Source organism: Camelina sativa, chromosome 14 (genome assembly GCF_030686135.1).
Source record: "Camelina sativa cultivar CO46 ecotype springtype chromosome 14, ASM3068613v1".
Classification (NCBI taxonomy): Eukaryota; Viridiplantae; Streptophyta; class Magnoliopsida; order Brassicales; family Brassicaceae; genus Camelina; species Camelina sativa.
The window spans coordinates 11,626,106-11,654,105 of record NC_141893.1 but is presented as its reverse complement, the minus strand read 5'-3'; the positions used below and the strand labels follow the sequence as shown (position 1 = coordinate 11,654,105).

Here is a 28,000-nt window from a genome sequence, read left to right as displayed (position 1 = left end):
GACAACCAAGAGACAACTTACCTAACTTCAAGTCTAGTTGGAGGTTTATAGATGACATGTAATCAAATTGGAGTAAAGATGAAAGAACAATGTGTAAAAGTGTTTCTTTGTTGATGATTTTGGACGGATACAATAAAAATAGTGATGATGAATAAAAAGTTTTTCTAGGTTTTTATTATTTGCCAAGGATAGCAAAACCTACATTTCCAATTAATTCATAACTCCATCTCCCCCTTAATGTTCTTTAATTCGATAATTAAATCTCAAGAAATTTATGTTCATTATATTTGACCATTCACAAACTAAATTTATGTGAATCTTGACATTTTTTTACCTCACCCAGTTGACAAGCTTAATAATGAACTGAGTCGAATTGTGCAATATATATCCGACACCAACAATCAATATCCACACTTATTCTTTTTTTAACATCAATAGTTATAATATACTTTACGTTCCATTTTAATTTAAACTTATAATTTTGTCAATTTCCCAATAGGATTTGGACTTATATTATATTCAATTATTCATGTTTAAGGGAGACTAGGACAGTGGTTTTTGTTCATATACGTATAGATGGTCTGTAACGAAAATGACGTATAGGAGCTTTAAAAATCACAGTTCAAGTTGGAAATAATTTAGAGTCTATAGTTTATCCACAAAACTAGTATATTTTGGCCGCGCTCTATACCATCATTATAAGAGGGAACAAAAGAGCCAATCATCTATGAGACATGATTACAACCTTTTAATAATTGAGCTAAAGTGTAACATAATGGATATATATATATAGTATTACCCACCTTAAACTTTTTAAAATCGTCAAAATCCGTCCAGTTTCAGAATCAGTCCTCATCAATAACTCATAAATGAGATATGAGTTCCCATGAGCTGTAGTAACGTTTCTATCTTCATTTCATATTTTTTTTGGTTAAACGTTTTGTAAAGATTTTGCCCATTTTTTTTTTTTTGTTTTGTTTGGAAAGATCTGTAACGAATTTTCTTTTGTTTTTCAGTTAAAATATAAATTTTCTCATACACTTCAACTTAATTTGGAAAAAAAAAGAAAGAAAAAAGATCAAAACAGTCCAAAATTGGGAATCACACACATTGACACCGCCATATTATTCACAGTTGCGAAAGGACGCGTGTCAATATCTGATAGCTTTAGGAAATTGTACGTAGGTCCTACCTACAACAGACCAGATATATCACTCGCTTTGTACGGCAATTTCTTCACAAAACAAAAAAAGATCTCTCTCTCTTCTTCACACTCTCTCCCACACAGGTCTAGTCAACGACGGTCAAAGTTAGGTTATCAGGGGGAATCTAACAACGATGACGGATACGACGGACGATATCGCGGAGGAGATTTCGTTTCAGAGCTTCGAAGATGACTGTAAGTTGCTCGGTAGTCTCTTCAACGACGTCTTGCTCAGAGAAGTTGGCTCCGATTTCATGGAGAAAATCGAACGGACTCGTATTCTCGCTCAGGTGTTTTTTTTTTCTTGCTTCTTTTTTTGAGTTCTCTCTATCTCTCTGTTTTCGAACCTCCGTTGTGATTTTTTTTTTTTTGGTTGGAGCAGCGGTACCGTTCTTTCTCCGATCCGCCTGGAGAACTGAGAATGGATTCTGACGCTGTGTTTGATTCGTTTTTTTTTTTTTTTTTTTTTGACATAGAAGGTGGAAGAACGATATGATTTATGATCGGTTTGTTTGAAAAGGAAATGGATATATAGTTTTTACGAATTGCTTGTGGTTGACGAAAAGTGTTTTTGGTTTGTTGTTCGATATTTCGTGTTTGTGTTTTTGGTTCACACAGTCGAGAGTGCTCGATTCGTTTAAGATCTGATTTATGTGTTTTTGTTCTCGTTTTCCCTTAGTTGGATTCTGGAATCTTACGATGAAGTTTCTTTCTTGCTATCGTCGACCCTGTGAATGATGATACTATTTTGGTTTTTGCTTTTGATCTTTCAGAGTGCTTTAAATCTTCGTCTTGCTGGTATTGAAGATACAGCTGAGCTTTTGGAGAAGCAACTGACTTCTGAAATATCCAAGATGTCACTGGAGGAAGCATTGACACTGGCTCGTGCGTTCAGCCATTTTCTTAATTTGATGGGGATTGCTGAAACTCATCACAGGTTAACTAACATTTTAGTCTATGATCGTTGTTACAAAATGAAGTTTGGAGGATACTTGCGAGAATTTTTATGTTTTGCTTTACTTAACCCCTCTTTGAAGCCTAAAAGATTGGTTGATCGTTCAATTTCAGAGTTCGTAAAGTCTGTAATGTTCCACAACTTTCAAGATCATGCAACGATGTGTTCAGTAAGCTATTGCAAGGTGGAATTTCCCCTGATGAGCTCTACGACACAGTTTGCAAGCAGGTATACTTCATTGTTTTTCTTGCTGTCGTACTCTTTTCATCTTTACCAGTTATTTCATTCCGTTTCGATATTTCTGATAGATTGGTAACTTTCAACTGCAAGATTAAGCTCAAAGATTCCCATTTCAGTGCAAAGTAAAGCCAATTTACTAAACTTTATCCAATACAGGGGGTTGAAATTGTTCTTACTGCACACCCCACTCAAATCAACCGGCGAACCTTGCAGTACAAACATATTAGAATGGCTGTAAGTTGTTGCTACTGCTGACATTGATTGCTATACTTATCGCAAGTAACCTTAGGTTTATGGTCTTTTGTACTTTTGAATTGAAATAAGATACTACTTGCAGCACCTTCTAGAATATAACGATAGACCAGACCTTGGACTTGAAGATCGAGAAACGGTTATTGAGGATCTGGTACTTTCTTCCTCAACATATTCTCCGAGTCTCTCTGCTGAGTAGTATGTATAGCTAATATAATTTCATTTCGTTTAAAAGGTTAGGGAGGTAACTTCACTGTGGCAGACTGATGAACTTAGACGTCAGAAACCTACTCCTGTTGATGAAGCTAGGGCTGGTATGCTAACTAAAAGTTTGTAAATGTCTGAGACCTTTACTTTGATAAATAAACGTTGTGCTCCAAGCATGTGTTATTCCCTTGTGTCAGGTCTGAACATTGTTGAGCAATCCCTTTGGAAAGCTGTACCACATTACTTGCGTCGTGTCAGCAGTTCTTTGAAGAAGGTTTTACTTGTTTTTCTCATTTATTGCAAAGTCTGATTGCTAAAGTTACTTTATACTGACAAAATGACATTCCTATGTCCTCTTCAGCTCACGGGGAAGCCACTCCCATTAACTTGTACCCCAATAAAGTTTGGTTCCTGGATGGGTGGTGATAGAGATGGAAATCCAAATGTCACGGCGAAGGTGAGCCTTCAATAAAGTTTGGTTCCCCTGAATAATCACTTTATGTATTGGTGAGAATGCGAGCTTCGCCTGGTATTGCTACATGGTTTTAAGACAGGGTTACTATTTGGCTGGTATAGAGAGATATTAAGATTAACTTGCTAACACACATGGTTTTTATCAATAAATTTTCAGGTCACCAAAGAAGTATCACTAATGTCTAGGTGGATGGCTATTGATCTGTACATAAGAGAGATCGATAGCTTAAGATTTGAATTGTCTATGAATCGATGCAGCGATAGATTATCAAGATTGGCAGATGAGATTCTTGAAAAAGGTATGCTACTGGGGGACATCTCACGTCTCTGTTTTTTCTTGATTCTTGAGAACACAAAACTTCAACATGTTCATTTTTCTCCTCAGAAGCATCTGCTCAAGAGCACCTTGAAAGTAGGGGTCCACATGTTGGTAGAAGCCAACAAAAAATTCCAAGCCAGCAGGGCTTATCTCTACCTACTCAACTTCCACCTAGAGCTGACCTCCCCTCATGCGCTGGTAAACGTTTTCATGCATAGGCTACCCTCTTCTTATAAAACTACTAAAGCATGCGTACAGTGGTACAGATTTTCTTCTATATTCACGCCTCATCTTACTAAGTTTCCAATGTCCAACTTGCAGAATGTGGTGAATCACAGTATCCCAAACTTGAAGTTCCTATGACAGATTATATGCCACTCAATCGTCAGGTGAGGCATAGCTTTAGAGACTCTGACATATGTTTGACTTGTTTTTTTCCAGTAAATATACTCTGTCTGAGTTTGTCTGTTTTTGATAGTTCGTTTGATTTTTTTCCTTAAATAGGAAGTTCAGGGGATTTCTAGTAATGGCTCAGGCCAAAGTTTGCAAATAAGGATAGCAAATGGAACTTCCGTCAACTCTAATGGCTCTCAGCAAAGTCTTACTCCCCGAGGTTCTTCTTCCTCGAGTTCTCAACTTCTTCAGAAGAAACTATTTGCGGAGTCTCAGAATGGGAGGACCAGTTTTCAGAAGCTATTAGAACCAACTCCACCAAAACGAGCTGGAATTGCTCCTTATCGGATTGTTCTTGGAGAAGTAAAGGAAAAGGTGCTGATCCTTCTAAATTGTTCTCGTTAAGTTCATGCAAAGAGCCGGATTTAGCATCGTAAAAATGTGAAAAGCGTTCATGTCTAATTGTTCAGGGCATTTATCTTGAGCTACATGTAAATAATTTACCAGTCTTGTCACTATTACAAATTTATAACCATCTTGAGAAATTCTATTATCTTGAGTAAAATGACTCTTACCATTAATGATCTGTGATTACAGCTTCTGAAGACACGGAGACTTCTGGAACTTCTTCTTGAGGGTCTCCCTTGTGAATACGATCCTTGGGATTACTATGAAACATCAGACCAACTTCTGGAACCGCTACTCCTCTGCTATGAATCTCTGGTAGGATATTGCCTGATGCGAAGTTGTCTTTGCATTAAAAAAATCATGAACTTGATACGTGAAATTTGTTCTTTTCTCAGCAATCATCTGATGCCGGAGTATTAGCCGATGGCCGGCTTTCTGATCTGATCCGTAGAGTTGCTACCTTTGGCATGGTTTTGATGAAACTTGATTTGCGCCAGGTGCGTTTCTTTTCCTTCTTGTTTTGGCTCTCTGTCTGTGATACACGTCTGATCTAGTATTCATTGATCAGGAAGCTGCAAGGCATTCTGAAGCTTTGGATGCAATTACGACATACTTGGACATGGGCACATATAGTGAATGGGATGAAGATAAGAAACTGGAGTTTTTGACAAAAGAGTTGAAAGGGAAACGACCCCTTGTCCCTCCAAATATTGAGGTAACACTTACTGTGAATTTCTTTTTATGTTAGGCTCATGTCTCTGAAAAAAAATAAGATTTTTAGGTAGTAAATACAGCTTATCTTACTGTTAGACCAAAAGGATTAATCAAATAACTTGTATGTAGGAAGGCCAATATGATGATACGAAAGTGGTCTCTGTTCAGTGTTCACATTACCTGTATTTTTGTGTTTAACACCATTATGAAAACTACTTAACCTTTTCAGGTTGGTCCTGAAGTAAAAGAAGTACTAGATACCTTCCGGGTTGCTGCTGAGCTAGGAAGTGAATCACTTGGAGCTTACGTGATTTCTATGGCTTCAAATGTATGAAAGCTTTCAGTCTTTCACAGTCACTTCTTTGCTGAAGCTAACTTGGACGAGTAGCTGATGACATTGTTTTTTTGCTACTTGTAGGCAAGTGATGTCCTCGCTGTGGAGCTTCTGCAGAAAGATGCTCGTCTTGCCGTCAGTGGCGAGCTGGGAAGACCATGTCCTGCTGGAACGTGAGTTTAATTTCATTGTTAATCAATTTTCCCTCTGCATACTTATATATACTGGTGACTTCATCTGGACATTATTGTCTAATGTCTATGTCTCTTATTTTTGATGGAATAAGTTATTGGTATGCTGATTTATTTTTCTTATATGATAGACTGCGAGTGGTGCCTCTTTTTGAGACGGTGAAAGATTTAAGAGGCGCTGGCTCTGTGATAAGAAAATTGCTATCAATCGATTGGTACAGAGAACACATCCAAAAGAACCACACCTGCCACCAAGAGGTAGATATACCTGACTTCAACCAATTCATCATTTTGGATTATGCTCTGTCTGAAAAGATTGACAAGTTTATTTATGTGCAGGTGATGGTTGGATATTCGGATTCTGGAAAAGATGCTGGACGCTTTACTGCAGCATGGGAACTTTACAAAGCCCAGGAGGATGTTGTGGCTGCTTGCAATGAATTTGGAATCAAAATTACCTTATTCCATGGACGAGGTGGGAGTATTGGGCGAGGTGGTGGCCCAACTTATCTTGCCATACAATCCCAACCTCCAGGGTCTGTAATGGTAAGCTACTTACCCATATGGACAGTCTTTCTCCTTTTTCAGCCAAAGGCCTGACGTACAGTCTTGCATTGATTTTGCAGGGTACTCTCCGTTCCACAGAGCAAGGTGAGATGGTGCAAGCCAAGTTCGGGTTACCACAGACAGCTGTTAGGCAGCTAGAGATTTACACAACCGCGGTTCTACTTGCTACATTGCAGCCTCCTCAGCCACCACGAGAAGAAAAATGGCGGAGCCTAATGGAAGATATTTCAAACATAAGCTGTCAAAACTACAGAAGCACGGTCTATGAAAACCCAGAATTCCTTACCTACTTCCAAGAGGCAACACCACAGGCCGAGCTTGGTTTCCTCAACATTGGAAGCCGGCCAACACGAAGAAAGAGCTCATCAGGGATAGGACATCTTCGAGCTATCCCTTGGGTTTTCGCCTGGACACAGACAAGGTTTGTCCTTCCAGCTTGGCTTGGTGTAGGAGCTGGTCTGAAAGGAGTCTGTGAGAAGGGTCACGCTGATGATCTCCAAGCAATGTACAAAGAATGGCCCTTCTTTCAGTCGACCATAGACCTTATAGAGATGGTGTTAGCTAAAGCAGATATCCCAATAGCCAAACACTACGATGAAGAGCTTGTCTCAGAGAACAGAAGAGGAATTGGTAGGGAGCTCAGAAAGGAACTGCTGACTACTGAGAAGTATGTGCTTGTGATAAGCGGCCATGAAAAGCTCTCGGAGAATAATCGAAGCCTGAAAAAGCTGATAGAGAGTAGACTTCCGTATTTGAACCCCATGAACATGCTGCAGGTTGAGATCCTCAAGAGGCTAAGACGTGATGATGACAACAACAAGCTCAGGGATGCATTGCTCATCACCATTAACGGTATTGCAGCTGGAATGAGGAACACTGGTTAAGACACACTTTGGTCTCATTTTGCTTTGTTTTGAACTTCTGTGTGCTCGCAGAAAAACCTCTGCATATGACTCCTTTTCTTCTTTTCATCGTATCTACTTCCTTGCCTCTCTATTGTGGTTCTGTACATTAAACCGTTGGATCTTAAGTAGTGAACTGCAATAGAATCACGAACAGTTTAAGTCTAGCTTAATTCGTTCGGCTGGCTTTGTTTTCTCGTAACTTCTTGGTTAATGACTTTGGTTTGGCACTTTGTATAACGGTAGAAAAGTCAACAGCTGCCCAGTAGAGAGGAAAGGGGACGACCGAAGATAGTCTAATGATACAAAAAAAAGTCAATAAAGACTTGTTGTTTCTTTAATGCATCCGTTGTTACAAATAACACACCGTGTATGACAAAATAATTCAGCGTATTGCAAACTGGGATACAATATCATCAATTCTTCCTCATCATCAAAGTTCAAACATCTGTCGTTAAAGTATATTGGATCTGCTTCCTTGTTAAGTAATATGCACACTGGCGGGTCAGTATCTTGGAAGAAGAAAATTTACTTCATCTGATCTTTTGGGAGATAAGAGTGTCGGAGTTAGAACGGACTGACCCAGTGAGCCAACTTCAACATGAATTCAGGCACAAGACGCCTTCTGTCTACACTTTTACCACTAGCTTCTTGATCTTCTCCCAGAACTACTGATACTATATCTTCAAACATCTCGTCTTTGCCACCTCTCATTGGATCCTAACATAGACAACCAAGTTTCTAGATCAAAATATTGAGGTTTTTGTACGACCAGACATTCAAATCTCAAAAGACAGGCTACTGTACCTGAAGAAACAAATCCGTGTGAGTTTTCCCTTCGTAAAGGATCACTTCTGCTTTCGCTCCAAGCCTCTGGAGGGTTTCCGCAAAAGATTTACTGCAGAGAGAATGAGCAGAAGTTCAATCATCATATCAACCGTCTGAAATACATGAGATACACAAGTACACACAAGGTTACGACAGTTTAACCATACCTTGCATCTGAAGGAATTGAGTAGTCAGCAGTACCATGGAATAGGATAATAGGTGGGAGACGAGCAATGATGTGTTTGAGATCTGGGTTTTGCACAACTAGTTCAGGAGAATATTGCCTTAATGATTCCTCTCCTTCCATGATGCTGAGGAAAAACAAAAGTCACAAATAAAACTGTAAAATTCCAGGCTGCTCTACTGGCCAGGTTGAGTAGCGTAGGCAACACCAAGATTTGAAAGGAGAAAGTATTATACCTTAGAAAGATGGAACGGTACAGACCCCTGCTATGGAAGTGGTCCACAAGGCTCAAAAGGTTGTACCTGTAGATCACGATCACGAAGTTTGTTAAAAATAGACAAACAGATGATGTGTGGCCTCACATTAGAATTTTTTTGGCTTTAGTTGGATAGAAGGCAGGAATCTACTTGCTTCTTTACGTTAATATTTGACCACTTCTTCAGGGTTCAATAAATTGCCTAGCATTTCTACAAAAGACCTTGGTGGCGAAATAAGAACTGGAGTTTACATAGATGTGTATACTCAGGTAAGTAAAGAAACTTGTTTTTAACAAGTTCTTGACACAATCTCTGAATTCCACAATGTATGGTCACTGTCATAACAACTGTTATTCGAGCAAAAGAAAGGATCCTACTTACCCTCCAGACAGACCAAAGTAACCATTTATTTGTCCACTACTCCAAGAGACACTATCCCCCTCCCCTGACTCTTTAATGACCTGCTCAACAAGGGTGCAAGCCGCGATATGTGCACCAGCAGACTGACCCATCAGATAAATTCTACACCACAAAAAGATAAAAACAGTGAGCACGAAATCTAAAATTTAAGAACTTCCATGTCTAAGACAGGATTAATACCTATTTGGATCACCTCCATACTCAGCAATATGATTGCAAACAAATGAGATGCCAGAAGAAGCATCCTTGACCATGTCACTAATAGATCCTTGCGGAAAATTCCTGTGAGATAGAGAAATTGGAAATGAGATCGAGAAACTCTAAACGAGAACTGATGGAATATGACAGGAAACCACCACATTCATTGCACAGCAAAAAAAAAAGAAGAAGAAAAAAAGCACGCATAACTACCTGTAATCAATGCATGCCACAATAATATCTCTTTCCGATAACTGCTGTCCCAAAAGAGAACCCCACGCCTTATAACTGTATCAACACAAGACATTCTGTAAGGAAATACTCAGTTCTTTTTCCTCTTCCTCAACGCATAAAGATGAAAATAGTGTTCATAGGGAATCATACTCACTCACCCAATAATCCAGGCTCCACCAGTCACAAACGCCACAACTGGTTTTGGACCATTGGAGTTCCTAGGTAGATACAAGTCAAGCCTAAAGAAACAAAAAAAAAAAAAAACTTAGATCACATCAACATACAAAATCCAAAATATCTTCATAACATGAACAGAACCAGTAAAAAGAGATTGTGACCTGTTTCTTGGTTGATCACCGTAAACTATACTTCTGCGAACGTAAGGAGAGAAAAAATAGTAATATCCGACTGCAAAGTAAACTCCAAACCTTTAGCAATGAAACTGAAGGTTACTAACTCATAAAAAACAGAGATAAAGCCCTGATTAGTAGATCCAATCCAACAATAAAAATGTCAACAAAGTCCAAACCTTGAATAAAGCCAGGCATTAGTAGAAATGCATAACATCCAAGTGCCATAAATCTTGTAATCCATCTATAACCTACCCTGAATCAATAGTTTTCTTTGATCAGTGACTAACCAAATCATTAACCTTTGCAAAATAAAAGATCATCTTTTTAGAAATGCCCAAGGAGATCAAAGCGCTAATTTCGTTGGATTCAGCAAATGTAACAGAGAACGGATCTAAACAGATAGATACCCAAGATAGCTGAGGAGCTTCAAGCAAAGACGAGTCAACAAGAAGGTCTCTGCAGCGGCGTGTCCAACCTCCTGACCAATAGTTTGACGGTCTCCGCCGCTATTACCACCGTCGCTACCATTAGTATGATCTTGAAACGCAGAGAGACAGTTATCGCTGTTAGATCGTCTCCGTCTGTTTTGAAACCAGCCAGTTAACCCACCACCGTTCTTGGCAGTGACGGCGCCGTTGAAGCTAGAAGCGCGGGAGAGGAGAGGCTTAACGGAGTTGTGGTTATCATCAAATCGAGTAGAAGAAGAAGAAGAAGAAGAGAGGAGGGTCGTTGAAGGATCATCGTAGATCAAAGACTTGAACATCATCTGCGTGGATGATGATGAGGATTTAGGTGGAAGTTGTGAGATTTGGAGAATCTGCGACGGCATTTTCCTCACTTCCGGATCCGTTTTTTTTGGCTAATTTTAGGGTTTCCTTATCAATTTCCGACGAAATCGGAAAGAATCGTAAAAGGGGAGAGAGGACAAAATTGGAAATTGATGATGTTATATGGGAGAAATGTCAGTTAACCGCAATGAACCAATTGGGTCTTTTTCTTCTGACATATGTTACGCTTTTTGTCTACCAATTAGACTACAATATGCTTAAAAGTTAAAACAATACAAACCCACTGCACAATATGCATAAGTAACATTGTAATAACGAGAAAACGATTTTGTTGTTGTTGTTGCTCTTCTTCATGTAGGAAAGCTTGAGGTTGATTTAGAGACCAAAATGAATCCAAGGAAGCAATATTAGAGAAAAATAATCGGAGACCAAGAAAAAGTAACAACTCTCACTGTTCTTAATTAGTTATATTATTTGCCAATTCAAATTCATGTGCATCAACAAGATGCAGATTCCTAGATTTATATATCCTCGTCTCCCATTACCTTGAAGTCTCTTCCACTGGGAGTGAAAATTTGAGTTGTTCTTGATTGTGATCTTGCAACGACAGGTCCTGTCAGTCTTCTTTTCTTAACCTCTCCTCCAACATACAAAAATATATACAGTAATACCAAAAAATTTGTTTTTGAACAAAAAATATTGAATAAATTTTCCACATAGAAAAAGGATAAGAGTATGTTTTTACGAAAAAAAAAAAGGAAGGAAAGAACGTACGTGACATATATATTTCATAATTAATTGTATGTGTAAAAAAAAATACGTATAGAGAGAAGAGTAAAAGAGAGAAAGATAGCCCTAATTTATATTGTCCAGCGTCGATCTGGCGAGAGTTGGAAGAATGACGAAGAGGATGTGCCAACTTCCACCGAAACTGGTTGGGGAGAAAATACTCACAAGGATTCCGATAACATCCCTGAGAGCAGTGCGATCCACTTGCAAGTTATGGAACGATTTAACCAATGATTGGGTTTTGGGTAAAGCAGCGGTGACGAGGCAGCAGTTTGTAGGGTTCATGACGATGGATTCCAAGGTTTTTTCAGTTCGTTTCCATCTCTGCCGCAAGCACAAGGACGACGAAGACGAGTTGCTTGATCTATCTATAAAGCAGGTAGATCTACTTAATGATCAAGTTGAGATATCCAAAGTCTTTCAATGCGATGGCTTATTGTTATGCGTCGCCAAGGACCACTCGAGACTCGTGGTGTGGAACCCGTACTTGGGGCAAACAAAGTGGATTGCACCAAGAACAAGTTTGCACAGACTAGACATCTATGCTTTCGGATGTGATGACGACAAGAACAACCGTAACCACAAAATCTTGAGGTTTGTGGAATATCCGAGAGAAGGCCTTCTCAAGCACGAAATATACGACTTGAGCTCTAACTCATGGAGGGTTCTCGACGTCACTTCCGACTGGGAAATACAGTTTTATCAACGCAACGTGTCTTTGAAGGGAAATTCTTACTTTTTTGCTCAAGAGAAATTAGGTTTTGGTCCAAATTTCATGATCATAAGAGAGATTGAAGATTTTTTAATTTGTTTTGATTTTACAAGAGAGAGATTTGGACCACGTCTGCCTCTTCCGTTTCACTCTTATGTCGAAGAAACTGTAACCCTCTCTTGTGTTAGAGACGAACAGCTCGCTGTGCTATACCAGCGGTTGCATCCAATTACATTGGAGATTTGGGTTACGACTAAGATTGAGCCAGATGCGGTGTCATGGAGCAAATTTTTGAACGTGGATATGAGACCACTCACTGGCTTCCAGTTTGACGTTGAAGCTGGGAGCTTCTTCATTGACGAGAAGGAGAAAGTCGTTGTGGTTTTCGATGTAAAGGAAAAATACCTCCAACCCACCAAGACCTTTGAGTACCACCATACAGCTTTCATCATTGGAGATGATGGGTACTATAAATCCGTGAGTCTCCGAGAATCTCCAGATTTCGGGAAGCCTGACAAGACGGGGCAGTTTCCTTATCCACCACTTGTGTGCTCTTTGTCTTATCGTCCAAGTTTAGTGCAAATCAACCTACCGGGCACAAGAAAAGAAACAGATGATTAATTAATTATTATTACCTTGTTCAAGTTTACTAATCTTTTTCAAGTTTCTAGCATTTGTAACTTCTCGTTCAATTGAAAGGACACTATTATGAATTGTAGTTGCACCATCCTCAAGCAAAGCATGACATGGGTTATCAATTCTGATGCATCCAACCATTAAGTTTCCAATTCCCTTGGTCCTTCTTTCCGAGACTAAAATTTATGCTAGTAATTAGTTAAGTAAACTTGGTCCACCACCCGTGTCTTGTGCTTTGTCTGATTAGCTGAAATATGTCTGCCTCGCTTTGTTCTTTGTGGTTTCTATCCAGTATAGAAAGTGGCTTTGGTTGAGTTTGTCTGTATGTTCCTGATAGTTTAGCTTAAATTTCTTTCTCCTCTTCATCAGATTCCTCGCTAAAATCATCACTACTACACTGTATTCTAGACGTCTTTGTATCTATCTGCTTTAGCCTTTTTCTGTGAAGATTTGTCATCTTCACTAACCTGCCAAAATAAACAACATGCACATGGTTAATGTCAATGAATGAAATATAGGACATAAAAAGTTGATCGAAAAGATTCTTAATTAAACATAAAATAGGAAAAGACTAATTAATTACGTTTTATTAGCACAGATAAATTCAAGTTGTATTAGTACATATAACGTCAATATCTGAATAAACGTGATGATCATGAGATCTCGTAGAAGTATAGAAGTTAATTCATCAGAGCTTGCAGCCTTGCTAGTAGCAGGAGAATAGGTTTCTATTTTCATAAAAACAGAGGTAACTAGGGACCCGTTAGAAATTCATATATAAATGATAAACAAAATCAACAGCTAGTAAATAAACAACACTAGCTAAGCGAATAGAAAACCAAAGATATTAAAAGTATGAGAACAAAGTTACCACTTTCCCATCTTTATAAGGATGAAGAATCAATAGCCGCAGGTTTAACTGTGATAGCTTAGCTTCCTGGATATTACACATTACCAAACACACAAATGAGTACTGTCCGTATTTGAAACACAGAAGAAAGAGTCGGAAACACTTATGAGTTATGAGGTGCGTACATCATCAAAAGTCATCTTGTGAGCTGAGGTCACAACAAGAGCTGCTTCAATCTAAAAAAATAATTCGAAACACAAACAAAATTTTCAAATTTGTAGAACAAACAGGAACAGGTAGCTGCGTAAGGAGAAGAATGAAGAAGAGATTAACAAAGGAGAAGCTAGAAGTTTACTTTGATGGTGGCCATTGGAAAAATTTTAGGAGAAAAGAGAAGGCGTGCGATGATAGGTTTTCGAAGGAGCAAGAACAGAGAATTTTAATTTATCGTAAGGATCGAAGATGTATTTATTGCCAAGAACCGGCGAAATAATGAAGGATCCGTGGTTGCATCGAATAATTTTTTTTTTTTTTTTTTTTTTTTTCTCTTTTTGATGTCAAAAAAATTGTTTTCACTCGAAAACCGAACACGGATTATGGCACGTTACAAAAAGATGCAACAATAATATCAAAGGAAAAAGGAAAGGGAAAAGAACTCACATATTTGTCTATATAAAAGAAAAACCCTAGTTTCCAATTTGCAGCGTGTTGGTCTTATTATGTACACAACAAACAGAGTACAACGGCAAAACCCTAATTTGTATAATTACAGCCTTTTGTTGAAAAGAATGACGAGGATATGCGATCTTCCGCCGGAATTGGTAGGGAAGATATTCACCAAGATTCCGATAACATCTCTGGGAGCAGTCCGATCCGCTTGCAAATTATGGAACGCTTTATCCAAAGAGTGGGTTTTGGGTGAAGCAGCGGCAAGGCAGCAGTGTGTGGGGTTCATGACGAATGAGTCTAAGGTCTGTTCATTAAGATTCGATGTTCAAGGAATCCGCAAGGGAGAGGACGAGGTGGTGGATCCATCTGTAAATCAGGTAGATTATTCAATCAAGTCGAAATATCTGAAGTCTTTCACTGCAACGGCTTGTTGTTATGCATCGTCAAGGACAAGTCTAGGCTCGTGGTGTGGAACCCTTATCTGGGACAAACAAGGTGGATCGCACCAAGAACAAAGTTCCACAGAGGAGACATGTACGGTCTAGGATATGACAAGAACAACCGTAACCACAAGATCTTGAGGTTTTTGGATGATAAACATAAAAACCTTCTTGAGTACGAAATCTACGACTTGAGCTCTAATTCATGGAAGGTTCTCAAGGTCACTTCCGACTGGGAAACAGAGTTTTATCAAGGCAGCGTGTCTGCCAAGGGAAACACCTACTTTCATGCTGCAGAAGCGGCTGGAGTTGGACTCAAACATATCTTGTTTTGTTTTGATTTCACGAGAGAGAGCCTTGTACCGCGTCTGCCTTTTCCGTGTGATGAACAAGTGTCTAACCCTTATAATGAAGAGCCTTGCTTTTATGATAAAGTGACAGTGACTCTCTCATGTGTTAGAGAAGAGCAGCTCGCTGTGCTATATGAGATGAATTATGAGGATAAATTGGAGGTTTGGGTTACCATTATGATTGAGCCCAACGCTTTGTCTTGGAGCAAGTTTTTTAATAGTGGATTTAAGCCAACACATTACCCCTTATGCTCGGTTTAACGAGGGAGTTGGAGCCTTCTTCATTGACGTGGAAGAGAACGTCGCTGTGTTTTTCGGTTTACACGACGGTCTTATACCCACAAAGACCGCTGAATACCCCACAGCCTTTATCAGTGGACGAGATGGATACTTAAAAACTGTGAGTTTCGGAGGGAGTCCCAGTATGGTAAGACTGTAATTTTACCCCCCGATCGTGTACTCTTCTTCTTATCTTCCAAGTTTAGTGCAAATACAACCAACCACGCAAAAGGAAAAAAAGAGATGATTAAATTGTTTGTTTACTCCAGCCATCAGATATATTAATTTCGTTTCTATTTATCATCTAATGAAAGACATGGTTTTAAAAAAAAAATTGTTTTCATGTTGTTTTTTAGGTTAGCTCTCGTTCTTTTGATTGTTCTAGTCACTTATGTTCAATCGTAGAAATGACTAACTATACCATAACTGAGAAGTGCATGCACCTTCCGCAAGTAAGCATATGCATATGACATGGTTTATTTATCGGTTCTGTTACATGAACCACTGATTAAAACCGAATACTATTGTGTCATTGTGTGTGACAAGCCTTTGTGCGCTTCAAAACTCTTGATTTTGGTTTAAGTTTAAACGATCTTAGCATGATCTCTTCGATCTTCTTCACACGCAGATATATACACAAATCGTTTTTTTTAATTGGAAAATTGATTTGCTATTGATTTTTTTATATCCAAGAAAATATTGACATTTAAGGAGGAAATAATTAGATTTATAGAAAACGAAATCTTCTTAATTTCCAATCACAAATGAAAAAATAAAAATCTTCTTTTCGATTAAGTCAACCAATCACGAAATTCAAAAAGTCTATAAAATGCTGAAAACTTCTTAATTAGTTTCCAATATTTAAGTTGATGCATTAAAAAACCCCAAGACTTTTTGTTCATGCATTTAAAACCCCACCCAGTTTCCAAATTAAGAGATTACAGATTGAAATCTTTCAGACTCTTTACCCTTTTCTCTTCAGATTTCTTTCTATAATTTCCACAAAATTTAATCTTTAGATTCCCTTTGTCTGTCTCTTCACCAGATTTTTTCCGAGAAATTTCTCGGGAAATGAAAAGGTGAAGAAGAGACTCATAAACTACGAGGTCGTCGGATACAATCAAAGGTATCATTGTCTCTTTGTCCATTTCCCCGAAAGTTTTATCCTTTCAACGATTTGGTTCTCTGGGTACCTCTGTTTTCACATGTCATCCTCATTTTGACAGCCAAAAAAATCCCAACTTTATTCAGTGTAATGCTCTTGAGACGCATCAAAATTTGGCCTTTCTTGCTCCTATTCAAAAGACATTACTTTAATATAATTTCAGGGTTTTAGAGATTCTGAAAGTCTGATTTTTTTTTTTTTTTTTTTTACACAGTCAGGTGTTGAATTGAGAGAGAGAGAGAGACAATGGCAGCAGGAAGTGGAAGGAGACGCAAAAGGAAGATACTGTTGAGCAAGCTTCTCACATTGACAGGTGCTAAAGCTTGTTTCAAGCCAGACCATTCGAAAATTGGACGATCTGGTTTCTCTCGTGTCGTCCTCTGTAACCAGCCTGATTCCCCTGAAGCTGAATCAAGAAATTACTGTGACAACTATGTTAGGACTACCAAGTACACTCTCACCACTTTCCTCCCTAAATCTTTGTTTGAGCAGTTCAGGAGAGTTGCCAATTTCTACTTCCTTGTTGTTGGGATCTTGTCTTTTACTCCTCTTGCGCCTTATACTGCTGTGAGCGCCATTGTTCCGCTTACTTTTGTCATTCTCGCTACTATGTTTAAAGAGGGTGTAGAAGATTGGCGCCGGAAACAACAGGTACTTTGAATGATTTTGTCTGAGTGGTTGTTGATTGATTAGAGTTGGATTAGATGATCTTAATAGGATGCTCTGTGTCTAAACATTGTTTGTTATCTTGTTCCGAATCCGAGTTCTATGTTGTATTAAGCTACATAGTTAAGAACTGGGGTTGACATATCATTGAATAGTTTGTCTTGCTTTTGCATTAGGTTGGATCAATCCATTTTTCATTTGTATATCTTTCTCATCATCTGGAAATTTCCATGCTTTTAGGATATTGAGGTGAATAACAGAAAAGTTAGAGTGCACCAAGGCAATGGGAATTTCGATCTTAGGGAATGGAAGACACTAAGAGTTGGAGATATATTGAAGGTAGAGAAAAACGAGTTTTTTCCGGCAGACCTTGTCCTGCTTTCTTCTAGCTACGAGGATGATGTTTGCTATGTAGAGACAATGAACCTTGACGGGGAAACAAATCTGAAACTTAAACAAGGACTAGAAGTAACATTGTCATTGCGCGAAGAGCTCAATTTCAGGGACTTTGAGGCTTTTATCAAATGTGAAGACCCGAATGCTAACTTGTACTCATTTATTGGTACTATGGAGCTTAAGGGAGCAAAGTACCCTCTCTCACCACAGCAGCTTCTTCTGAGAGGATCAAAACTCAGGAACACAGACTATATCTATGGGGTTGTTATCTTCACAGGACCTGATACAAAAGTTGTCCAGAATTCAAGAGAGCCTCCGTCTAAGAGAAGCATGATCGAGAGGAAGATGGATAAGATTATATACCTGATGTTCCTTATGGTAATTTCATTAGCATTTTTTGGTTCGGTTTTATTTGGAATCTCAACAAGAGAAGATTTCCAGAATGGCGTAATGAAAAGATGGTATCTGAAACCAGATGATTCAACCATCTTCTTTGACCCGAAGAGGGTGTCTATGGCTGCAATGTTTCACTTTCTAACGGCGCTAATGTTAAACAGTTATTTTATACCTATATCCTTGTATGTATCAATAGAGATTGTCAAGGTTGTTCAGAGTATCTTCATCAATCGGGATATCCATATGTATTATGAGGAAGCTGACAAACCTGCACATGCACGTACTTCCAATCTGAATGAAGAACTTGGGCAAGTGGGTACAATTCTTTCAGATAAGACGGGAACATTGACTTGTAACTCCATGGAGTTCATCAAGTGTTCTATTGCTGGGACAGCCTATGGACGTGGTGTAACAGAGGTGGAGATGGCTATGGATAGGAGAAAAGGTTCTGCTTTGGTGAATCAGAGCAACGGAATTAGTACCGAGGATGTTGTTTCTGCAGAACCGGTTGTGAAAGGATTCAACTTTAGAGATGAAAGGGTAATGGATGGAAAGTGGGTCACAGAAACGCATGCTGATGTCATTCAGAAATTCTTTCAATTATTGGCAGTATGCCATACAGTTATACCTGAAGTGGATGAAGATACTGGAAAGGTCTCCTACGAGGCTGAATCACCGGACGAGGCAGCATTTGTTATTGCAGCTAGGGAGCTTGGGTTTGAATTTTTCTCTCGAACTCAAACAACAATATCCGTCAGAGAGCTAGACCTGGTGACTGGGGAACGAATTGAAAGGTCGGTTCATCTTCTCTTTTTTATTTTATTCCATCAGAAGCTTCTGTCCCTTTCTGACTTTAGTGAAAGTGTTCCCTTTCAGGTTGTATAAAGTCCTGAACGTTCTTGAATTCAGTAGCTCAAGGAAAAGGATGTCAGTAATAGTGCAAAATCAAGATGGCAAACTGCTTTTACTTTGTAAAGGGGCAGACAGGTATGGATCCCTACTTTAGAAATTCAGATATAAATCTCTTTTAGAACTTAGTTTCAACTTTGTTCATCGTCCAGTGTCATGTTTGAAAGACTTTCCGAACGCGGTAGAAAGTATGAAAAGGAAACCCGGGACCATGTCAACGAGTATGCTGATGCTGGATTGAGAACTTTGATACTTGCCTATCGTGAACTCGGCGAGAATGAATATGAGATGTTCACTGAGAGAATCAGTGAAGCCAAGAATTCAGTTAGTGCTGATCGAGAAGCACTGATAGATGAAGTAACAGAGAAGATTGAGAGAAACTTGGTTCTTCTTGGAGCTACTGCAGTCGAGGATAAACTTCAAAATGGGGTAAGCTAATTTATAGATTGGTTAGTTTTTCAGAGGCGAACAAGAAAATTGAAATTCTTTTCTCTCTTTCTCTTTCCTTTCATTCAGGTCCCTGATTGCATTGATAAGCTTGCTCAAGCAGGAATAAAGATTTGGGTTTTGACTGGAGACAAGATGGAGACTGCTATCAATATTGGGTATTGATTTCTGGGTACAACCAGATTATGTTTACTCTTGAGCCTTGTGCATACAATCTTAGTCACTCTCTGAACCCACCTGTGCATGTGTATCTTTGACAGCTTCGCTTGCAGTTTGCTCAGACGAGACATGAAGCAGATCGTAATTAACTTGGAGACCCCTGAAATCCAGCAGTTGGAAAAATCCGGAGAAAAAGATGCCATTGCAGAGGTACTACAAAAATTTTGGAACACTGATATGATGGCGTTGAAATAGTATTACTAGTTATTATGTAGATGGATGAATCAATTTGGCTATTTTTTGCAGGCTTTGAAAGAAAGTGTACTGTGTCAGATAACTAGTGGAAAGGCTCAGCTGAAAGCCTCTGGTGGAAACTCTAAGGCTCTTGCTTTAATCATTGATGGAAAATCACTTGCTTATGCATTGGAGGAAGATATGAAAGGCATCTTCCTTGACCTGGCCATTGGCTGTGCTTCAGTGATTTGCTGCCGTTCATCACCAAAACAGAAGGCACTGGTAAGTTCTGACTTTATCTTCCATCACAATTGTCATATACTTAGCGCCTGCCTAGGTTTTTTCATGACTCATATTGCACAGGTAACAAGACTAGTCAAAACTGGAAGCGGTCAGACTACACTGGCAATTGGTGATGGCGCAAATGATGTTGGAATGCTTCAGGAAGCAGATATAGGAGTTGGGATCAGCGGCGTGGAAGGAATGCAGGTTCGATAAAAGAAAAACAAAACACCTTTTTTCAGCTTTTATTGGTAATATTTGTCCTATACTAATCCTTATAATTTTTCAGGCTGTAATGTCCAGCGACATTGCCATTGCTCAATTCAGATATCTGGAGCGCTTGTTACTGGTCCATGGACACTGGTGTTACAGACGGATCTCAAAAATGGTACAAGTCTAATCTACAAATTTAGATTGACGCTGATCTTCAGTCTCATTTTCCTTTACTCTGACTAGTTTTCTCAATATTTGACTGTTTTATAATGCAGATTTGTTATTTCTTCTATAAGAACATTACATTTGGTTTCACTCTCTTCTTATATGAGGCATACACATCATTCTCAGCGACACCGGCTTACAATGACTGGTATCTATCTCTATATAGCGTCTTTTTCACGTCTCTTCCTATAATATGTTTGGGCATCTTCGACCAGGATGTATCTGCACCATTTTGTCTCAAGGTATAGTCATTCAAATCAAAACAGCTGCTTAATCTTTCACCAGTCAAGTGAAATTTCTTTATTAAAGTCTTGCTTTGTTTGCTGTCACAGTTCCCCGTATTGTACCAAGAAGGTGTACAGAATCTCCTTTTTAATTGGCGCCGAATACTCAGTTGGATGTCCCATGGCTTCTGCAGTGCAATAATCATTTTCTTTCTCTGCAAAAGCTCTCTTGAATCTCAAGCTTTCAATCACGAAGGGAAAACAGCAGGGAGAGATATTCTAGGGGGAACAATGTACACATGTGTGGTGTGGGTTGTGAGTTTGCAGATGGTATTGACGATCAGTTACTTCACACTGATCCAACATCTCGTCGTTTGGGGATCTGTTGTTATGTGGTACATTTTCCTCATGGTGTACGGATCCCTTCCAATAAGAGTATCTACAGATGCCTATATGGTCTTTCTTGAAGCTCTTGCGCCTGCACCTTCTTACTGGATCACCACTCTCTTTGTAGTGCTATCGACAATGATGCCTTACTTCATATTCTCTGCTATTCAGATGAGGTTTTTCCCAATGTCTCATGGAACCATACAGCTTCTTAGATACGAGGATCAATGCAGCAACTCTGGGAACTTTGAAATGGAGAGGCAGAGATCAGCAAGGCCATTGGTCATGAGTTCTCATCAGCCAGAATCTTGACAGCTAATGGACGAATACTGATATTTATCTCCTCAGATTATTTTGGGGTTTAGTGTCTTTACAGGATGTAAATAAGACCATGAAAACTTTACTGGAGGATTACGAAGTGGTAGCTCGTTACAAGACACTATGAAAAACAGAGGCTTTTTAACTGGTTTGTATAGCATAAAGGTGTAAATTTTGATTCATGCATCCTTGTCCGGTAAACACAATGACAAAAGAAACATCTAATTATTAGAAAACAGTGGAAGATTATACATCAGTTAGATAAGAGCAGACAAAGATATACAATACAACCTTTGTCTTTGTTACATTTCTCTTCTACTGATCATTTGCGTAATGAGACCTGATTATTCCCTCAACGCTTATTTTCTGGATTCTTGATTAAATAACACAACGGATGCAGACGAGCAAATAATAATTTCTGTTTTGTTGGTTGTTGCTATTTGAAATCGAAAACGTCAGAAAAATCTTCATGGCGCCAGAAGCTTCCAAACAAGATCCCTTTGGTCATCGACAGTTCCTGCAACATTCCTTCAATATCTTCAAAGCAATATGATCCTGATGAGCCTTCTTCAAAGGCAAACCCATTTCCAGAACAATGCTCCTCTTTGACGTCCTCCATTGTTGGTTGCAAGGTTTTCCGAGATCTTCTCTTCACAAACTTCTTCATCTTCTTGGCAAGTTTACAAGGGATCTTGAAGAAGACAAAGACACTGACTTGTAAGACAAGGCACTGGCAGCAGCATGACAGGACAACACAGTCTGCTGCAAATGCACCACAATCTTCTTCCATTACCCTGATATGCACAAAACTGCAAGGTTACAGAGATGATATAGATATACAGAAATATTATAGAAATCACATGGGGTATGAGACATATTTACCGGCATATTTAGGAATCTTGGACGTCAAAAGAACTGTAGCTGATTAAGTTCTTGTTCCCTTTGAGACTATTTCCCAACATGAATGTAGTTCGGGAAAAGGGTGCACTGGTCTTTTCTCTTATTATATTTGGCAAATCGATTCATTTGACCATATGTATCATGTGAGGGACAGTGACACACGTAATGAAGAGTTTGGTGATAACATAAAGAAGCATGATAATGAGAGGACATGATAACAAGCAGTTACATCAGAGCGGGAAGAAAAAATGAAACAATCTTGTGTCCAACATAACATTTTACTCGTCTCATTTCTATTCTTGTTCATCCACAGATTTGGACCAGACGAATCTGACGACCTGAATTCAAGGATCGGAACTTGCAAAACTGATATGCTTTGAGATATTATTCTTTTTGAAGGCGAAATTACTATACATAATCTCTGCAACTGTGTTCATCCACATGATCCCCCAAACTACTCGTTTCTTTAATTCTTTAGGTCAAGGATGAAACAGATGATCCAAATCTGAAGTTAATCAAGATCTCTTTCTCGGAAAAATCATTATGCAATGTGTTTTGTTGCTGATATTTACACGTTTTCATCTTTGCTTATATTACTACTACGAGTGAAAGAATCTGTACTGTAATTTTGGCTGCCAAAAGCCATTCTCCTAAATAATCTAATCTCTGCAGACTGCTGAGCTGAGTTGATGATTTCGCTTTCCCCTAGTCTCATCCCATTGGTGAGGTCTTCCTCAGCTAGACTGTCGAAAGCTCTCACAATCTGCAAGAATTTTCAATGAAGAGCTTGTTATGTGAGATTCCATTTGGTGGAAAGGAGAAGAAAAAATATGGGTTTTTGAGAAAATGTCGGTACTTGACTCATTCGAGGTCTCTTTGCAGCTGAATGGCGAATACAGGCTGCAGCTGCCTCAACCATTCTAAACATTTCCACACCAACATAGTTTTTACCTAGCTTGGGATCTGCTAGAGCTGCAAACTCTTCGGTTTGAATGGCATGATTAAGCAAAGGACGAGCCTGAAACATCAAATGCAAACATTGGATTGAAGAAACAGTTCTATTCTCAACAGTTAAAATTGTTTATTTATGCCATACCCATTCAACAAGGCTCTCATCTCCTAGAGGCTGGGATGTATCCACGGGCTTACGTCCAGTGATCAACTCTAGTAGAACAACCCCAAAGGAGAACACATCTGATTTCTCAGTTAATTTGCCACTTGATGCATATTCAGGAGCCATGTATCTGAAACATTATACATATACTTTAGTAGATGCAGGATGTGCAACATATACAGAAAGACTGTTTTGCTCCTGAGAACCACCACCTACCCGAATGTTCCCATAACTCGAGTTGTAATATGTGTGTTACAATCAAGAGCTAGCTTTGCAAGGCCAAAATCACAAACCTAGAGAATGAGAGATTAAACACTGTTAAAACCCATGATCTTAATTATCAGCACCTTTGTAGTTCAGAAGAGTAGGTGGATGTATACCAGGGCGTGAAAGTTATCCTCTAAAAGAATGTTGGATGATTTGATGTCCCTATGGATGATACGAGGATGACCTATCAAAGTTTACCATCAAATAAATTAGTACCCAAGAACCATAAAATAGCATCAGGACGTTTTTCCCACAAATTATGGAAGAGTCACAGCAACCTACAATCTTCATGGAGATAAGCTAGTCCACGAGCCGCACCAGCAGCAATTTTAACACGTGTTGCCCAGTCTAGACCCGGAGTTCCTGCGGCTAAAGACCATAGAAAGACAGTATAAGTAATAGTGGCTTGTGTTTATGATGATATGTCCTGAAATCTCGCTTACCATGAAGATGGAAGTAAAGGTTGTTGTTAGGGACATAATCATAAATAAGCAATCTCCGGTTGTCAGAAATGCAGTATCCAACCATAGAAAGCAAATTCCGGTGATGTACCCTGCTTATGGTCTCAACCTCAGCTTTGAATTCTCGGTCACCTTGTCCTCCACCTATTTTTAACTGTTTCACAGCAACCACTCTTTCATCTGGCAAGACTCCTTTATACACACGACCAAATCCACCTTCACCCAATAGATTTTCATCTGAGAATCCATTTGTTGCTATGACAAGTTCTTCATATGAAAACAGTTCCCTCGATTGACCAAAACCACCAGGTTCTGACTGTGAAAAATATGTTCGATTGCTAGAACGATTTCCCATTAGAGGTGCAGATGACTGTGTCTTCAGAAGCACTGAATCTGGAAAACAAAGAGATGCAGAAATACTGAGAATCAAATATACATAGCAATATCTATAACTATGAACTCTTGACACAAACTATCTTAATCTCTAAAGAACATGAACTTTTGGTTTAAAGTAAAATGTATTGTCTAAGATTCCAACCATCAATACATACAAGAAGACTTCTTTGTGCCATGCTTGCTAAGCCACTGTAAGGATGACAAAGACTAACACTTCCAAATAAAATAGATTAACCTGTAAATATTACCTGATCTTGGAGAGGAATCCATAGGCGTTGGCATAACATAGCCACCACCAATGGTTGAGGGCCTCTTTTTCCGTCTCTTCAAGCACCACACAACAAGTCCAATAAGACAAAGCAGCAAGAGGGCCACTCCAATACTTGCACCCACGACAGCCGCTGTACTAGTGCTGGAACTGCTGCTGTAATTATCTGTCACAGGAGTAGGGTTATTTGGAGATGGATTATCAGAACCTGGCACAGATTTTTGAGGAGGCGTAGGCGGGGATATAACTGAGGGTGGTAAGGGTAATGACTTGGGAGGTGGGGTCATTTCCTTTGGTGGAGGAGGTGAATGATGCACAGGACGTTTTGAGTCCCGTGGAGGAGGAGGTGAAGGAGCAGGACGTTTGGATTCTGGTGGAGGAGGTTTCTCAGGACGTTGAGGATCACGTGGAGGAGGGGGATGTTTCGAATCATGTGTGGTAGGAGGACGTGGAGGAGGAAGTGATGGCTGAGGTGGAGATGAATGTGTTGGTGGGACTATTGTAGGCGGTGGAGGTGAATATCTTGGTAAGTCTGGTGCAGGGGGTGAAGGAGTGGCTTCCGGTGGCGGAACTGTTGGTATCGAGGGTGACGGAGTGGGTAAAATGACAGGCTGATCAGGTGGAGGGGGAGAGCTCTTAGGTGGTGGTGGTGGTACGCTTATTGGCGGGTCGGGTGATGTAGGAGCAGGAGGAGGAGCTACAATTGGTGGAGGTAGTGAGGGAGAAGGTTCTGGTGGTGGGGATGATACTGGAGTCACCGGAGCTGGAGTGATTAGGGTCTCCGGTGAATTCCCATTAATGGGTTCTTTACTTGGGGAAGTAGCATTATCACCGGGAGACGACGGCTGCGGTGGAGGTGAGACCATTGGAAGAGGCGGGGACAATGTCGGAGGCGACGCCAATGGTGGAGTAGGCGGTGATAATGGTGTAGGTGACACTACTGGTGGAGTAGGCGGTGAGACCTCTTCCGTAGGAGCCTGTACCGGTGGTGTTGCCATCTAAACCAGAAGACCAAATTCTAACATTTTCATCACCACTCTACTCTACTCTTTGGTCAATCAAACCTGAAATTTCATGAAAATCAAACAAATCAACTAAAATTCCCAGACTTTTGAGAATACTATTGACAGTGTAACCTTAAAGGACCAAACTAAAATCACACAGCACCACCCAACACTGTTGCTAATCTTAAGACTGAACCCTACAGTTCTGAGTCTTCTGACACAGGCTTTCAATACAAAACAGAGACCCGAGAAAAGGATGTTGTTATAAGATAACGTCCAGATCGTGAAGCCAAACTTCTGAGCAAAACCCAAAATCACCCCCCCCCCCCCAATACAAAATTCCAGATGAACCAAAGATTACCTGATTAGATGACAAATGCAAACAACTACGGATCTATGTAAAAGCTTTTTCCTTTAAACACCACAATTTCGCAAGAACAAGAAAAATCTCGGCTTCTCAAAACCCAACTGTAGTAGTGTTAGCCATTAAAAAGCCCAAGTAAGCAACTTCTCTCTCTGACTCTCTCTTTCACCTCAGCTTAAGCAAAATTGGGTACATGAAGAAGGAAGGTTTAAACTTTGTCAAGCCTCTCTCTCTGTGGAGGGGAAGAAGAAGAAGAAAAAAAAAACAAAAAAAGTTGGGTGATGGATGATGAATCAAAACAAAAAAATACTGTGCGCATCAATCAAACAAAGCGGTAGGAAAATAAGAAAAATCGTTTTAGGAAGTTAAAAGACAAAAAATATATATATATATATATATATTTCATTGATATTTTTGCTATGGATGATCATCATCATCCATCGTAAAGGAAACAATGCTTTACTGCAACGTCAAATCAATGGTGGTCAAAATAAATTATTACCTTTTTCTTTTTCTTACTTATTTTGCTTAATAAATAACACCTTGCGATATTAGCGATTTCGATATGCAACCATTTTCAACTTGTATGTTGTTAACTTATGATTTTGTCGAACAAAAACAAAAAAAAACAAATGTTAACTATGATTAAAAGAAATCTTTACCAAATTACAAATATATATTTGTATTAATATACGAAAAATCGTAAAAAGATTTAATATTGGATATTTTAAAGAGAAATACCCTAAAATAACACTAAAATAAGTTTTATGAACAACTATAGCACATATTCCAAAAATTTATAAAAATAGCACTATTTATCATATTAAAATATTTAAAATTAATTTTTAGAATTTTTTTTTAAAGTTTAGGTTCTCAATTTCACATTTAGGATATAGTTTTGAGGGGTAGAGTTTTAGTATTTTGAATTTAGGATTTAATTTTAAATGATTAATTGATACTATTTTTGGAATTTTTGAGATGTTGTGCTAAGTTTGGAAAAAAAACTTAGTTTGGTGCTATTTTTGAGAATTTCTCTATTTTAAAATACACTGGTAAAGCTTTCAACCGAGTGATTATATATTTATTTGTCTAATAGACTTATTACTAGTACAATAAATTCTTCACTCAAGCTTGCTATATTTGCATTTATTATTTTTATTTAGACTTACCATAGCAACATATGCGAATACATAATTATTTAATACATTGACATAAAAGAACAAAAAAGGTTTGTAATGCAAGTGAGAGAGATAAAGAAGTATCCCTTGTGGTATTGGGTAAAATAATTCACAATTTGGAATATCTAGTACACATAACATATGGTACGATTGGTTCAGAAATTTTTATGTATAATAGAAAATTAATAGTTCAGTCGTTGTTGGTGGATATTAAAATTTGTGAAAGTGACATTTTCAACTTTTGGGACCATTCTCCACATCACACTACATACCGATTAAAAACAAAACAAATAAAAAAGAGGAAGAAACACACAGCAGTGGCAATGTGGAACCCAATTTAATTATACAGTATTGACTTTTTATGTTCTTTTTCTCATTTTCTATACCACATTTTTTTTTTTTGTAATTTAATTTTGTCACATGACATGTCATTCTCCATCTTCACAGACTTGGGAGCCAATGGAGGAGATCTTGCGTGATTAAAATTGTGTCGGCTGATAAAAATACATATCTTGTTATATGCTCTTCATCTTAACTTTTTTTTCTTTTCTTCATCTTAACTTTGTATACAAACCAGTGGAAATGCACGCTTTCTTCTCCACAATCATTGCAGAAGAAGAAGATGAGAGGGGGGGGGGGGGGGGGGGAGGGAGAATAATATAACACACGTGACAACATTTGGGGGTCTCCAGTTACATCTTTCTAGATTCTGTAGCTGTTGACTCACTTTCATTACAACATATTAACAGTGACAATGACAATGCACACGCGTTTAAGTAGGGTCAGAGAAGTTTATATACTTATAACAAAGAGTATGTCATATGTGTATTAATTGGGTTTTTTGAGGTGTGAGTACATCAAAATCAGTTTAGGAAGCTCG

At 38.8% G+C, this 28,000-nt stretch overlaps 5 protein-coding genes and 2 pseudogenes across 13 annotated transcripts; 4 read left to right on the top strand and 3 right to left on the bottom strand.

Moving 5' to 3' along the window:
* Window positions 1–1,224: 1,224 nt before the first annotated feature.
* On the top strand, window positions 1,225–7,327 carry LOC104743532 (phosphoenolpyruvate carboxylase 4). 2 transcript variants are annotated; one of them, XM_087484507.1, is made up of 20 exons: window positions 1,225–1,494; window positions 1,978–2,141; window positions 2,273–2,387; window positions 2,556–2,633; window positions 2,737–2,805; window positions 2,887–2,965; window positions 3,056–3,132; window positions 3,220–3,315; window positions 3,490–3,631; window positions 3,718–3,849; window positions 3,973–4,040; window positions 4,156–4,419; window positions 4,642–4,767; window positions 4,848–4,949; window positions 5,021–5,167; window positions 5,396–5,494; window positions 5,585–5,673; window positions 5,823–5,949; window positions 6,031–6,237; window positions 6,318–7,327. In XM_087484507.1, the coding sequence occupies exons 1-20, from the start codon at window positions 1,339–1,341 to the stop codon at window positions 7,140–7,142; spliced, it is 3,162 nt and encodes a 1,053-aa protein (XP_087340633.1). In that variant the 5' UTR covers window positions 1,225–1,338; the 3' UTR covers window positions 7,143–7,327. The 2 variants fall into 2 exon arrangements, with proteins under 2 accessions (XP_087340633.1, XP_087340634.1); XM_087484508.1 differs by having other exon boundaries at window positions 1,237–1,494; window positions 1,587–2,141.
* A 133-nt stretch (window positions 7,328–7,460) lies between these two features.
* On the bottom strand, window positions 7,461–10,663 carry LOC104741260 (putative isoprenylcysteine alpha-carbonyl methylesterase ICMEL1). 7 transcript variants are annotated; one of them, XM_087484509.1, is made up of 11 exons: window positions 10,042–10,663; window positions 9,811–9,887; window positions 9,620–9,709; window positions 9,440–9,520; window positions 9,261–9,335; window positions 9,030–9,131; window positions 8,811–8,951; window positions 8,409–8,474; window positions 8,156–8,299; window positions 7,968–8,058; window positions 7,461–7,880 (listed from the first exon to the last, which is right to left on the bottom strand). In XM_087484509.1, exons 2-11 carry the CDS (start codon window positions 9,873–9,875, stop codon window positions 7,728–7,730), a joined length of 1,008 nt encoding a protein of 335 aa, XP_087340635.1. In that variant the 5' UTR covers window positions 9,876–9,887; window positions 10,042–10,663; the 3' UTR covers window positions 7,461–7,727. The 7 variants fall into 7 exon arrangements, with proteins under 7 accessions (XP_087340635.1, XP_010460369.2, XP_087340638.1 ...); XM_010462067.3 differs by having other exon boundaries at window positions 9,620–9,689; window positions 10,042–10,611; XM_087484512.1 differs by having other exon boundaries at window positions 9,261–9,355; window positions 9,620–9,689; window positions 10,042–10,608.
* Window positions 10,664–11,320: 657 nt separating this feature from the next.
* LOC104743530 (F-box/kelch-repeat protein At1g24800 pseudogene) lies at window positions 11,321–12,544 on the top strand (annotated as a pseudogene).
* Window positions 12,545–14,197: 1,653 nt separating this feature from the next.
* On the top strand, window positions 14,198–15,398 carry LOC109128673 (F-box/kelch-repeat protein At1g24800 pseudogene; annotated as a pseudogene).
* Window positions 15,399–15,978: 580 nt separating this feature from the next.
* On the top strand, window positions 15,979–21,475 carry LOC104743529 (putative phospholipid-transporting ATPase 12). Of its 2 annotated transcripts, none has more exons than XM_087484505.1 (12): window positions 15,979–16,273; window positions 16,527–16,963; window positions 17,219–18,564; window positions 18,647–18,757; window positions 18,832–19,108; window positions 19,196–19,284; window positions 19,387–19,495; window positions 19,592–19,801; window positions 19,883–20,008; window positions 20,091–20,189; window positions 20,290–20,481; window positions 20,572–21,475. In XM_087484505.1, the coding sequence occupies exons 2-12, from the start codon at window positions 16,559–16,561 to the stop codon at window positions 21,160–21,162; spliced, it is 3,555 nt and encodes a 1,184-aa protein (XP_087340631.1). In that variant the 5' UTR covers window positions 15,979–16,273; window positions 16,527–16,558; the 3' UTR covers window positions 21,163–21,475. The 2 variants fall into 2 exon arrangements, with proteins under 2 accessions (XP_087340631.1, XP_087340632.1); XM_087484506.1 differs by having other exon boundaries at window positions 16,005–16,399.
* A 129-nt stretch (window positions 21,476–21,604) lies between these two features.
* On the bottom strand, window positions 21,605–21,958 carry LOC147928073 (uncharacterized). Its single transcript, XM_087486005.1, has one exon. The coding sequence runs from the start codon at window positions 21,956–21,958 to the stop codon at window positions 21,605–21,607; it is 354 nt and encodes a 117-aa protein (XP_087342131.1).
* A 616-nt stretch (window positions 21,959–22,574) lies between these two features.
* On the bottom strand, window positions 22,575–26,353 carry LOC104741241 (proline-rich receptor-like protein kinase PERK10). The gene is made up of 9 exons (XM_010462041.3): window positions 25,940–26,353; window positions 24,555–25,638; window positions 23,893–24,303; window positions 23,732–23,818; window positions 23,563–23,633; window positions 23,399–23,475; window positions 23,165–23,312; window positions 22,925–23,086; window positions 22,575–22,831 (listed from the first exon to the last, which is right to left on the bottom strand). Exons 2-9 carry the CDS (start codon window positions 25,570–25,572, stop codon window positions 22,637–22,639), a joined length of 2,169 nt encoding a protein of 722 aa, XP_010460343.2. The 5' UTR covers window positions 25,573–25,638; window positions 25,940–26,353; the 3' UTR covers window positions 22,575–22,636.
* Between the last annotated feature and the right edge of the window lie 1,647 nt (window positions 26,354–28,000).